The sequence below is a fragment of the Hypanus sabinus genome, chromosome 14 (genome assembly GCF_030144855.1).
Source record: "Hypanus sabinus isolate sHypSab1 chromosome 14, sHypSab1.hap1, whole genome shotgun sequence".
NCBI classification, from domain to species: domain Eukaryota; kingdom Metazoa; phylum Chordata; class Chondrichthyes; order Myliobatiformes; family Dasyatidae; genus Hypanus; species Hypanus sabinus.
The window spans coordinates 92,620,965-92,635,014 of NC_082719.1; the positions used below are offsets into that span (position 1 = coordinate 92,620,965).

Below are 14,050 nucleotides of genomic sequence, written 5' to 3' on the forward strand. Positions count from 1 at the left end.
TAGATTTCCCCCTTCTCCAGCCCTGTTATCTCTTTCACCAATCAGCTTCCCAGCTCTTTAGTTCACCCTTTCCCCGCCCCCCCCATTAATCTATCACCTTGTGTTTCTTCCTTCCTTCCTCCCACCTTCTACCCCCTCATCTTTTTTTTCTTCAGTCCTGATGAGGGGTCTCAGCCCAATACGTTAACTATACTCATTTCTATAGATGCTGCCTGGCCTGCTGAGTTTCTCCAGCATTTTGTGTGTGTCGTTAACAACAGCAGTCAGAGGGGAATGGCCAGAGTGGTTCAAGCTGACAGGAAGGTGACAGTAACTCAACTAACCACACGTTACAACAGTGTTGTGTAGAAGAGCAACTGTGAATGCACAACACATCGAAACCTGAAGTGAATGGGCTACAACGGTAGAACATATTTTAGCCACAGGAGGTAGTTAATAAATTGGCCAAAGTGTATAACCTCATCACTGCTAAATCAGTGAGAAAGTAGCAAGTCATTAGACAATGTCACCAATGCTAGTAATAAGTTCATGTCAATCTTATATTCACTTTTTTGACACCACGTGCAACAATGCATGGAGGGAAGCAACAGCGCAATTACCAATCAGCAAATCAGACTTTGTCCCTTTGTACTGCATGTTTCATGTAGAAATGACAGAAAGCCACTCTATCACCCCCGCGGCACCTGCAGCATCATTTGATAGGACTGTGGCTAATCTTCTACCCAAAAGCAACCTTGTGCATTACTCTCCATTTCCCAAATACCTAGAGTCGTCAGACTCTGAATATGCTCGATAATTTCACAACATATGCCAGTGATATTAAACTGGATTCCGAAAATGAATTTCCACAGCTTTCCATAGTAGAAAACTCCACAGAGACACAGACTCTGGGTGAAGTTTTTTTTTGCCATGTCCTCCGTCATGAATGCCTGATCTTGAAGCTACCAATTGTATTTCCAGACATCCCACCCCAGATTCTAGATTCAGATTTACCACATGCACATCGAAGCATACAGCGAAATGCACCATTTGAATTGCAACCAGCACACCCAACAACGTACTGGAGACAGCCTGCACGTGTTGCCACGCATTCCAGTGCCAACGCAGCATTCTCACAATGCTCAGCAGGAGAAGCCCCATTCCTCACCCCCACCCACTCACATACGCAGTTCTCCAAACTCAGGACTGGCTGTCTTTCACCTCTAGACATCTGGGACTCAGAAACTGGGCCTCCAACTTCCCCAGCAGACTCACAGATTTGGTGCCTCAGCCATTGGGCCCGAAGTCCCAAGGGAACCCCTCAAGGGAAACATTTCCACATTATATCATAAAAGGTGTGGAGCTATCTAACCAAGACCTTAACATATTATTTGCTTCTTATAAATTACATATCGATGCAGTCATAAAGGCGGCAAGACAGCAGCTATACTTCATTAGGAGTTTGAAGAGATTTGGCATGTCAATAAATACAGTCAAACACTTCTATAGATGTACCATGAAGAGCATTCTGACAGGCTGCATCACTGTCTGGTATGGGGGGGCCGGGCTACCACTTGAGCACTAGGCTACAAAGTACCCAGGACATCTTCAGGGGGTGGTGTCTCAGAAAGGCAGTGTCCATTATTAAGGACCTCCAGCACCCAGAGCGTGCCCTTTTCTCACTGTTACCATCAGGTAGGAGGTACAGAAGCTTGAAGGCACACACTCAGCGATTCAGCAACAGCTTCTTCCCCTCTGCCATTCGATTCCTAAATGGACATTGAACCCTTGGACACCTCACTTTTCTGAAAAATATACACTATTTTTACATGATTGTTAATCTATTCAATATACATATACTGTAATTAATTTACTCATTATTATAATTTTTTTCTTCTATATTATGATTTACATTGAACTGCTACTGCTAAGTTAACAAATTTCACGTCACATGCCAGTGATAATAAACCTGATTCTAATTCTGAGATTACTTGGTCGATGAATTTTAAACAAGTGATTAGTTCACTGCAGCAGTCATGACTCGAGAGATACTGCAGTATATTAAATATATAGTATTAGATATTACAGAAAATAATGACCAAATAGTTATCAGATGGCTAGAGGTAGCTGAATGTATGAAGGAACTATTTCATGTTGCTGTGCAAGAAGTACTTTCCCAAGCGTTTTACTTAGCTATCATAACACAGAACTGAATGCCAGCCATTCTCTGGAGGCTTGTGTTTGTACAATGATTACCAGTAAGAGGTTCTAATCGCCAACTAGTAGGGGACTTCAAAATAGTTTTTGTTTATGAGATTGTGTCCAATTAAATAATCAGAAATTCAACATTATAAAACCCAAGCCAGGATGTCAAATTGAGGAGGTTTTGACTTAAAGCAAGTTAGCTAATTCAAACGTTTTGTTTTCTGAGTGGCATTCACCTTTGGATGAATACAGGCAGAGAGATGAGGAAAGGACCCTTAACCCACCATGCAAACCATCTAGCACCCACTTGCACTTGGACAACAGCCTTCAATACACTGATGACCCAAGTGCTCATTTTGATACCCCTTTCAAATGTGCCAGTCTCCCCCTCTCCCCCAGGCAGGAGAAAAAAAAAGTTCCTCTGATACATTCTAAATCTCCTACTGCTCAACCTAAACCTATACCGCCAAGTTCAAAACACATGGGGGAGAAAGAATGTCTTGCTATCCTATCCAAGGCCCATATTTTTAACAAGTGATTAGTATACTGAAAGGAAACCATGTCTCAACTAGTTTGCCTTCTCAGCCTACTCCACTTCAAAGAAAACAAACTCAGTCTTTCTATAGCAGGGGTTCCAACCCTTTTTTTAAATACCATGGACCCTTACCTTTAACCAGGGGGTCCGTATGCCTCAGGCTGCAAACTCCTGTACTAAAGTGGCCTGGATCACCATTCCAGGCAATATCTCAACAAATCTCCTCTCCACATTCTATATTATATAATCACATCGTTCTCTAAGTGTGGTGATTGGAACTACATATAGTGTCCAGCTATGGCCACACGAACATATCTTTATAAACAAATGTTCACAAAACTATACCAATTGACAGCACAAAAGCCCCTTATAGGCATGTAGACTGTAGTGTTCTTTGGCTTCTTTCTCAGTCTCCAGCTCTCTGCCTGCAGCCCTGTTGATCAGATACTCCCTAAAAATCAATGAAAGCTTCCACTTCTACCAACTGTTCAAGCAGTAGCTTGCAGATCTCACTCCGCATTTACATGAAAAGCATACCCATTACCTTTCTAATTATTCTGTCAATTACTCTAAGCTTATAGTATTTGCCTATTGCTCTCATTTAAAAAAAAGAACTAGGTTTCTCCTACTCTCTTCTATGCATGTATTATATTTTAAATACTTTAATTAAATTTTCACTTAGCTGCCTCAGCCTATTCAAATCTTTCCACGGGGCTAAATTTCTCCAGTGCCCTCTCTCTAAATACTATCACCATCTTCGTCTATCACAGCAAGTACAATTCTGTACATAACTATGAAGTAACAAGTGCTTTGTATCATTCTAGAATAGCCACTCAATTCCAATATTCCAGTTTTCATTATAAAGGATCCACAATTATTTTATCTACCCATCTTGTTATATTCAGGAATCCGCAATTGAGCACTCCAAACGCTGTACTTCTCAGAACTACTCCCACTCTCTATCCTCATACTTAACCTTGCACACAGTGGGAATACTTCCCTGGCTCAGTCATGAACTGGATGATAGGTGAGAGTCAGAGCACTAAAGCACAGGAACAGACCCTTCAGCCCATCTGAAGTGGATCCACAGTGGATGTGGTATATTTAGATTTTCAAAAGGCTTTCGACAAGGTCCCACACAAGAGATTAGTGTGCAAACTTAAATCACCCGGTATTGGGGATATGGTATTGATGTGGATAGAGAATTGGTTGGCAGACAGGAAGCAAAGAGTGGGAGTAAACGGGACCTTTTCAGAATGGCAGGCAGTGACTAGTGGGGTACTGCAAGGCTCAGTGCTGGTACCCCAGTTGTTTACAATAGATATTAATGATTTAGACGAGGGAATTAAATGCAGCATCTCCAAGTTTGCGGATGATACGAAGCTGGGCGGCGGTGTTAGCTGTGAGGAGGATGCTAAGAGGATGCAGGGTGACTTGGATAGGTTAGGTGAGTGGGCAAATTCATGGCAGATGCAATTTAATGTGGATAAATGTGAGGTTATCCACTTTGGTTGCAAGAACAGGAAAACAGATTATTATCTGAACGGTGGCCGATTAGGAAAAGGGGAGATGCAACGAGACCTGGGTGTCATTGTACACCAGTCATTAAAGGTGGGCATGCAGGTACAGCAGGCGGTGAAAAAGGCAAATGGTATGTTGGCATTCATAGCAAAAGGATTTGAGTACAGGAGCAGGGAGGTTCTACTGCAGTTGTACAAGGCCTTGGTGAGACCGCACCTAGAATATTGTGTGCAGTTTTGGTCCCCTAATCTGAGGAAAGACATTCTTGCCATAGAGGGAGTACAGAGAAGGTACACCAGATTGATTCCTGGGATGGCAGGACTTTCATATGAAGAAAGACTGGATCGACTATGCTTATACTCGCTGGAATTTAGAAGATTGAGGGGGGATTTATTGAAACGTATAAAATTCTAAAGGGATTGGACAGGCTAGATGCAGGAAGATTGTTTCCGATGTTGGGGAAGTCCAGAATGAGGGGTCACAGTTTAAGGATAAAGGGGAAGCCTTTTAGGACTGAGAAGAGGAAAAACTTCTTCACACAGAGAGTGGTGAATCTGTGGAATTCTCTGCCACAGGAAACTGTTGAGGCCGTTTCACTGGCTATATTTAAGAGGAAGTTAGATATGGCCCTTGTGGCTAAAGGGATCAGGGGGTATGGAGAGAAAGCAGGTGCAGGGTTCTGAGTTGGATGATCAGCCATGATCATACTGAATGGCGGTGCAGGCTCGAAGGGCCGAATGGCCTACTCCTGCACCTATTTTCTATGCTTCTATCTAGTCTGTTCCAGCCTCGTCTTCTGACTAATTTGATCTACCCTCGCCTTCCATGCCCCTCTCTCCACCACGCTACTAAAATACTCTTAAATGTTAAAACTGAACCTGCATCTACCATATCCTGTGGAAGCTCATTCCACATTCACGTCACCCTCTGCTCAAAGAGGAGCCCCCGTAAGCTCCCCTTCAACACTTCACCCTTAATCAGAATCAGCATCCGGTTTAACATCACCAGCATAGGTTGTAAAATTAGCTAGCCTTTAACTTCTAGATCTTGTCTCAAACCTCAGCGGAAAAACCCTGCAGCATTTGCCCTGACTATTCCTCTCATAACTTCGTATACCTCTATCAGATCTCCTCTTATTCTCCAGGGATTAAAAAGTCCTAACCTATTCAACCTTTCCCAATAACTCAGGTCCTCAAGTCCTGGCAACACTTTTGTAAATATTTTTCTGCACTTTTTTCAATCTCATTGATAGCTTCTTGTAGGTAAGATGACCAAAAGTGCACACAACGCTCTGTATTTGGCCTCACCAATATCTTATACTTCTACATAACATCCGTACTTAATACTGATTTATGATGGCAAAAAGCTACTTTACCACTTTATCTACCTATCATGCCACTTTCAAGGAATTATGTATCTGTATTCACAGACCTGTCTGTTCTACTGCATTCCCCAGCCTAACTTCAATTTCAAACTTAACGATTTCTAATTTTAAAATAAGTGGAGATATATTTTGCTTTAACAACTCATCTAAAGTTAAAGATTTTCTAAAACAAAAAAATGAATAGACTCTAGTGACAAAACTCCCCATGCTAATACTCAGTAAAACATTCAAGCTCATAAATTACTTTACAACACTTGTAAAAGTCTCTTTACTACCACTAATCCCAAATGCAAGTGTCCCAATTGCAACTCTAGTGTCTCGTCCCGAACCGTTGGCTGTTTATTCCCTTCTGTAGATGCTACCTGACTTGCTGTGTTCCTCCAGTATTGTGTATCTGTTGCCCAAGATCTCTAGCACCGACAGAATCTCTTGTGTTTAAGATTTGCTGCTCTTAACCTTGTTGGGTCTTTCTGTGTAACACCACTGTATCACTTTACGCCAGGGGTTTCATCCTGGGGTCCGTGGACCTCTTGCTTAATGGTATTAGTTCATGGCATAAAAAAGTGTTGGGAACTCCTTATTTACTCTATTGCAAATTCTTGCAGCTACTTGCTCACAATCATTCCATATGCACATCATAGTCTTCTAGCTACAAGAAATGTTATTTCTGCTTAATGCATGCTGCAATGATGGTGTATCCTGATCTCCTGGTTTATCTGGAGAACAAGGGATGCACATTTAGGGCTGGAGACTGCAGGCATCCTCTTGAATTACAGCCAGGTGCCTCCTGGCAACAGGTTTCCAAGCATGTAGGAGGTATTACAGCATAGTGCTGCCAGTATGTGGTTACATTTTGGAGATGCTTATGATTCAGACAACTCTGCTCGAAGCTGCAGGAAATGTCAGTGAAGTCTTCTGCTCCTGAGTATGCACTCAGTGGAGCAGTGAGCAGCAAACAGTGAGAAGTATCAGTAAACAGTGACAGTGAGGCTGTAGATCCAGCCAGCTCCATTGTGGGTATAACCCTTCCCACCATCGAGGGCGTATTCAAGGGACAGAGCCCTCAAGGAGGCAAGATCCATCATTAAGGACCCTCATCATTTGGGACATGCCCTCTTGATTTCTACCATCAGTAAGGAGGTACAAGAATTTGAAGATCCACAAAATGATTCAAGATCATCTTCTTCCCCTCCATCATCATATTTCTCAATACAGCATGAACACTACCCTGTTACTTGTTTTCTTGCACTACTTATTTTGGAATTTACAATAATTGATGTCTTTGTACTGTAATGCTGCCACAAAAAACAGGTTTTACATTATATAAAAAGTGATAATAAAGCTGATTCTGCTCTACTGACAAAGTTCTTTGCATAAGTTTTATACTTAAGAGAAAGGCTATTGTGAATGAAAATCTTGCCAAAAATCACACTTCCTATGAGATAATAATTGTGCATCTACTACTCCCGTCTGGGTTAACCCAAATTTCAACCACCAATACTGCTTTCATCATCCTAGGCAATGTTGAAGGAATTGGTTGGCCACAGTGACATCAAAGTGCTTTGAAATCAGTCAGAGATTATTCTCGTAGAAGACTAAAGCTATTCATACAGTAGCCAGCTGGAGAGCATACAGAAGATTCCTGATGAAGGGTCTTGACCCAAAATGTCGATTGTTCATTCATTTCTATAGATACTGCCTGACCTGCTGAGTTCCTCCAGCACTCTGTGTCTGTTGCTGAACAGAGAGTAAGCTTCCTTTGGCTGAGTGAAATAAGCCTCTTCCCCAACAAAATTTCTTGCTCACACTTTAAACAGAACAAATGAGAGTATATTCAATACAAGAACATAAAGACTGATACCAAAATTGGTTGTGTTTCTATAATAGATGTTAAGTAACTGGAAAATAATATTAATGGAAAGTGTCTATCAGAATAAAGATGTGCAAGTTTAACCCTAGAAAAACTTTGGATTAATCCAAGGTTTATTATTGCTGTCTTATATGACAAAATGAATCCCAATGCAGTTTTCGGTTACACAGACATACTTTGATAACCAATTTACTTTTCTTTGATGGACTGAAAAGCCAAATGCATGAGAGTCAGCAATTTGATTTTGAAATATGACTTGGCCCTTTTTTTTTGCATTTAAAATTTACACACCCATCTTTCAATCATCTCAACTTTAGAATTTCTCTTCATGACAGCATACTTTTTAAACCATAAGTCCTGAGCAAATTCAATTGGATTGTTAAGAAAACATCCATGAAACCAATTCCAAAAGGGAAAAGTAAAACTGTACCAATGAAGACAACATTTCAGTGAAATCAATCAAACACACAATCTGATATTGTAATCAAAACTTGGTAATTAAGTTTGCACAAAAACTGAAAAGTTGCAGGATTATGCAAGCCAAAGTGAACAGATCAGGACACTCTTGTTTGATTACAGCTCAACATTCCATACTATCATCCCTCAAAACTAATAAATTAGCTCTAGACCCTACACCTCAATACTTCTTTGTGCAATGGGGTCCTCGATTTCCTCACTTGCAGACCCCAACCAGTTCAGATTGGCAACAACATCTCGTCCACAATCAACACAGGTGCACCACAAGGCTGTGTGCTTTACTTCCTGCTCTACTCACTTTATGCTCATGACTGAGGCTAACGAAGCACAGCTCCAATTCCATACTTAACCGACAATACCACTGTCATTGGCTGAATCAAAAGTGGTGATGAATCAGCATATAGGAGGGAGATTGAAAATTTGGCTGAGTGGTGCCACAACAATCACCTCTCACTCAATGTCAGCAAGACCAAGGAGTTGATTATTGACTTCAGGAGAGGGAAACTGGAAGTTCTCATCCAGGGATCAGAGGTGAAGAGGGTCAGCAACATTAAATTCCTCAGTGTTATCGCTTACTGTACTGGGACTAGCATGCAAGTGCCATTACGAAGAAAGCAAGGCAATGCCCCTTCTTTCTTAGAAGTTTGCATGTCATCTAAAACTGACAAATTTCTATGTGCTGTGGATAATATACTGACGGACGGCATCACGGCGTGGTATTGAAACACCAATGCCCTTGAACAGAAAACCCTAGAAAAAGAACTGGATGTTTTACCCAGTCCATCATGGGTAAAACTGCCCCCACCACTGACCCACATCTACATGGAGCACTGTTGCGGGAACACAGTATCCATCATCAAGGACCCCCACCATCTAGACTATGCTCTCATTTCACTGCTGCCATCAAGAAGGTGGTATAGGAGGTTCAGGACCCACATCACCAGATTCAGCAACAGTTATTATCACTCAACCATCAGGCTCTTGAACCAGAGGGGATAACTTCACTCATCCCATCACTGAACTGTTTTTAGAACCTAGAGATACAATTTCAAGGCCTCTTCATCTCATGTTCTCAATGTTTATTGCCTGCTTACTTGTTATTCTTTCTGTATTTGTAGTTTGTTGTCTTTTGCACATTGTTTGTTTGTCCGTCCAATTGGGCGTGGTCTGGCACTGATTCTATTGTGTTTCTTGTATTTACTGTGAATGCCCAAAAGGAACTGAATCAGGGTTGTATTGTATATGGCAACATATATGATCTTTGATAATAAATTTACTTTGAACTTAGGATTTTTTCCTCAGAATTCTTTATCAAAAAATTTACTTTTCCATTAGATACTCACCAAGTTAAGACTATTTTGAAAACACAGAAAAACATTCCCAGCATCTGCCCTACAAATACGCTTCATCCTATTGGTAAGTACTTTATGCAGGAACTATTACTTCCAAGAAAAGTACAATTAACATTATTTGGCTGTCTTGGAAAAAAAGGACAATCTCAGTAACTATCCCCAAGAACGCTTGACAAGGAAATATAAAACTATGAAAAACATCAAGGATTTAGAATGGGCTAGCAACAATAATGTACAATCTGTCACCAAATACATGGATGTTATAGTGGGTCTTAGCTAGTCCAAGTGCACCAAATCACCTTTGCAATTTCATTTGAAGGATAGTTTGGACATTAACCCCACCTCCACAGCCTCTAATGTAATGGAATCAGGATAGTGGTCCTTGTTCTGGTAATATTTAAAAAAAATACAGTAACTATTTTCATTTGTAACTTTTATATTTTAATATGGAGAGAATATAGACAATAGACAGTAGGTGCGGGAGTAGGCCATTCGGCCCTTCTAGCCAGCACTGCCATTCACTGTGATCATGGCTGATCATACACAATCAGTACCCCGTTCCTGCCCTCTCCCCATATCCCTTGACCCACTATCTATAAGAGCTCTATCTAACTCTCTCTTGAATGCATCCAGAGACTTGGCCTCCACTGACTTCTGGGGCAGAGCATTCCACATATCCACCACTCTCTGGGTGAAAAAGTGTTTCCGCATCTCTGTTCTAAATGGCCTACCCCTTATTCTTAAACTGTGGCCTCTAGTTCTGGACTCACCCATCAGCGGGAACATGCTTCCTGCCTCCAGTGTGTCCAATCCCTTAATAATCTTATATGTTTCAATCAGATCCCCTCTCATCCTTCTAAATTCCAGTGTATATAAGCCCAGTCGCTCCAATCTTTCAACATATGACAGTCCCGCCATTCCGGGAATTAACCTTGTGAACCTACGCTGCACTCCCTCAATAGCAAGAATATCCTTCCTCAAATTTGGAGACCAAAACTGCACACAATACTCCAGGTGGGGTCTCACCAGGGCCCTGTACAGCTGCAGAAGGACCTCTTTACTCCTATACTCAATTCCTCTTGTTATAAAAGCCAGCATGCCATTAGCTTTCTTCACTGCCTGTTGTATCTGCATGCTTGCTTTCATTGACTGAAGTACAAGAACACCTAGATCTCGTTGTACTTCCCCTTTTCCTAACTTGACTCCATTTAGAAAGTAATCTGCCTTCCTGTTCTTGCCACCAAAGTGGATAACCTCACATTTATCCACATTAAACTGCATCTGCCATACATTTGCCCTCTCACCCAATCTGTCCAAGTCACCCTGCATTCTCATAACATCCTCCTGACATTTCACACTGCCACCCAGCTTTGTGTCATCTGCAAATTTGCTAATGCTACTTTTAATCCCTTCATCTAAATCATTAATGTATATTGTAAACAGCTGCGGCCCCAGCACCAAACCTTGTGGCCCCAGCACCCATTGGTCGCAGCCTGCCATTCCAAAAGGGACCCGTTAATCGCTACTCTTTGTTTCCTGTCAGCCAGCCAATTCTCAATCCATGTCAGTACTCTGCCCTAATTTTGCCCACTAATCTCCTATGTGGGACTTTATCAAAAGCTTTCTGGAAGTCCAGGTACTCTACATCCACTGGCTCTCCCTTGTCCATTTTCATAGTTACATCCTTAAAAAACTCCAGAAGATTAGTCAAGCATGATTTTCCCTTCATAAATCCATGCTGACTCGGACTGATCCTTCTACTGCTATCCAAATGTGTGGTAATTTCCTCTTTTATAATTGACTCCAGCATCTTTCCTACCACTGACGTCAAGCTAACCAGTCTATAATTCCCTGTTTTCTCTCTCCCTCCTTTCTTGAAAAGTGGGACAACATTGGCCACCCTCCAATCAGCAGGAACTGTTCCTGAATCTATAGAACATTGGAAAATGATTACCAATACGTCCACGATTTCTAGAGCCACCTCTTTAAGTACCCTGGGATGCAGACCATCAGGTCCCGGGGACTTATCAGCCTTCAGACTCAACAGTCTATCCAACACCGGAAAAAAAAGAAAAAAAAAAGAAAAAAAGAAACCACATAAATTGCTAGAACTTTAAAGAAATTGCTGGAAGTGCACAGCATCAGACAACAGTAGCAACAGCGGTTACTGCAGAGGACCCTTAAAACTAGAGAAGTTCTTTTTTCTCCATGTAAAGGTTCTGATAAAGGCTACACTCTCCCCTGATACAGTCCGACTTGTTGAGCGCTTGCAATATTTTCTGTTTTTGCTGATTTGTACGGACTCGTTTAATAAATAAAAGTAATTTAAGCCCATACAGATATCTGCACGCTACATATTTCCTGCTGATTCAGGCGACAAACTCAAGTGACTGAGTCAAACTCCCACAGATTTCTGATCAACTTAGGAGTGTCAAAATGAAAGCTATTGTTCTTTGCGAGAGGTCAAGAAGTTACAGTAATGTAGGCGTTCTATCGTACTCACATCAGTTTTTCTGAACTTGGCTTTTAAGCTTTTCATTTTCGTCCAATGACACGGCAGAGTACCAGATCTCAAATAAGTCTAGACAAAAAACACAAAACACCATAAATCGGGAAGTGCGTTTCCTAACTCGAGAAATTTATGACGGTACTTTCAGCGTTTGCTTACAGTGAATATTTTCTGCACGGCTGCTAGACAATACTCCTGAACTACACACTAACTAAACCGTGCTTCTTTTCGTGCGACTCAGTAGTATTTACGTTTAAAGCTGCCAAAACTACTATTGTGTTCATTGCCTGAGCGTGAATTAGATCTAGCAAAGATGTTCGAGGAGAAAGGGAACAAACGAAACGGAGATGTTGGAACATGCATCCACAGGAACAAGAGCCCGTTTGACAGTCCTTGTTTGACACAACTTTCAGCTTCTGAACTCAAAACTTCACCGGGAAACTTTTGCGGCTTGATTACCCCCTAAGGCGCTTTCTAGAAAGTCGTCCCCGGTTTTAAATAAATCACCGCCTCGCTCCTCCGCGGCAGCGCCGTGTTTCTTTCTTGTGTCTGTGTGCGGCTCTCCCATTCATTCTCTTAAAACTCCCTCCATCTGTTCCCAGCCCTCGCTCAATCTCCCTCCGCTCGAGGGTGACAGTTCTCAGAAACGCGGTGCGCTCGATAAAAACTTCCACCGCTCCAAACAATAACCCCATTCATTCGCTCATCTGCTCTATTTACGATTCGAGGAGGGGAGAGAGAGAAACGACGACAGAGATGCAAGCAAAACGTGCCCTTTTACCCCCCCACCCCCCTAAAATTGAAAGTCTTTATAAAAAGGAATTCTGGCTTATTGCAGTTTGAAGCGGAACTCACCCCATCCCAGTGCGGGAGCCGAAGGCGTCCGTGTAAAGTTGCAAGGAACCGAGTTACATGCGCGTACTTTCCCTCCCTCCCTAACACTGCCCTGAGTGCCTCGCGGTGGGAAAGGCAACGGCGGCGCGTGCCATTGCCCCCACCCCCCGCGCGTGTTCGCGTCATCCGCAGGGAGCGCGCCGCCGCGCGGACACGCGCCGCGTTCCGTCCCCTTTGTTGCCCTCCCGAGAGCGGCAGTGAGCGCCGGTCTCTTGGGGATCGCCCGCGCCTGGGTCAGTCGCCCGCAAAGCAATGAGTGGCGGATCCATTCGTCAAAAGCTCCCACCCCACGCACTATTGCTGCCTTATGGGCTATATGGCCACATGGAATTCTACAACAATGCAGGAGGAAAGCCAGAAATGGAATGTAAACTCTTTGCAAAGAGCAATGTAATTAATTGCTTGTCGCTGCTAGTTCATAACTCAGCAAAATTGCGTACTATGTAGCGCTCTTACACGGATTTTAGTACAAAAAGTATTCACAAAATAAAGGGCACATCTGCTTCGTCTGCATGTTCACTTGATTGACACCAGCTAGCGCTCAATGTGAAATACTGCTGTCAGGTTTACCAGTGTTTGGGATTCTGTCATGCATACACACCTTCTAGGTTTGTGTCCAGCAGTTGTGAGCAAGCAATCATTTGATTTAATTGGAATGATTAATGAGATTTTAGAGTTAGACAATGACGTGTCTCTACCCACCACTAATTTCGACATTGGATGAATGCTGCCTGCTATATCCTCTGGAATTCAATGTATTAGCACAAACACAACATTATGGTCACTGTAACATAAATATTCACATATTCTTAGACTGCTAAAGAAATCTGTTATGTTACTTAATATTAAACCTAGTATGCAGAGATATTGTATATTTCTACAACATCCTGGAGTCATAGAACAGAGAGTGAGCAGCTTCAAGTTTCTGGGTGTCAAGATCTCTGAGGATGTAACCTGGTCCCAACACATTGATGTAGTCATAAGGAAGGCAAGACAGTGGCTATTCTTCATTAGGAGTTTGAAGAGACTTGGCATGTCAACAAATACACTCAAAAACTCCTATAGTTGTACCGTGGAGAGCATTCTGTCAGGCTGCATCACTGTCTGGTATGGAGGGGCTACTGCACAGGATCGCAAGAAGCTGCAGAGGATTGTAAATCTAGTCAGCTCCATCTTGGGCACTGGCCTACAAAGTACCCAGGACACCTTCAGGGAGCAGTGTCTCAGAAAGCCACTGTCCATTATTAATGACCTCCAGTACCCAGGGCATGCATTTTTCTCACTGTTACCATCAGGTAGGAGGTACAGAAGCCTGAAGGCACAC

General features: G+C 42.3%; 1 protein-coding gene across 2 annotated transcripts in view; it reads right to left on the reverse strand.

Annotated features, from left to right (window-relative positions):
* LOC132404986 (ankycorbin-like) overlaps window positions 1-12,867 on the reverse strand; it is a 208,198-nt gene extending 195,331 nt beyond the window's left edge. For both annotated transcript variants that reach the window (XM_059989643.1, XM_059989642.1), the window contains exons 1-2: window positions 12,688-12,867; window positions 11,827-11,904 (exon numbers count right to left, since the gene is read on the reverse strand). In XM_059989643.1, coding sequence (XP_059845626.1) covers window positions 11,827-11,904; window positions 12,688-12,852 — 243 coding nt within the window. In that variant the 5' untranslated portion in view covers window positions 12,853-12,867. The remainder of the gene's footprint in view (window positions 1-11,826; window positions 11,905-12,687) is intronic.
* Window positions 12,868-14,050: the final 1,183 nt, after the last annotated feature.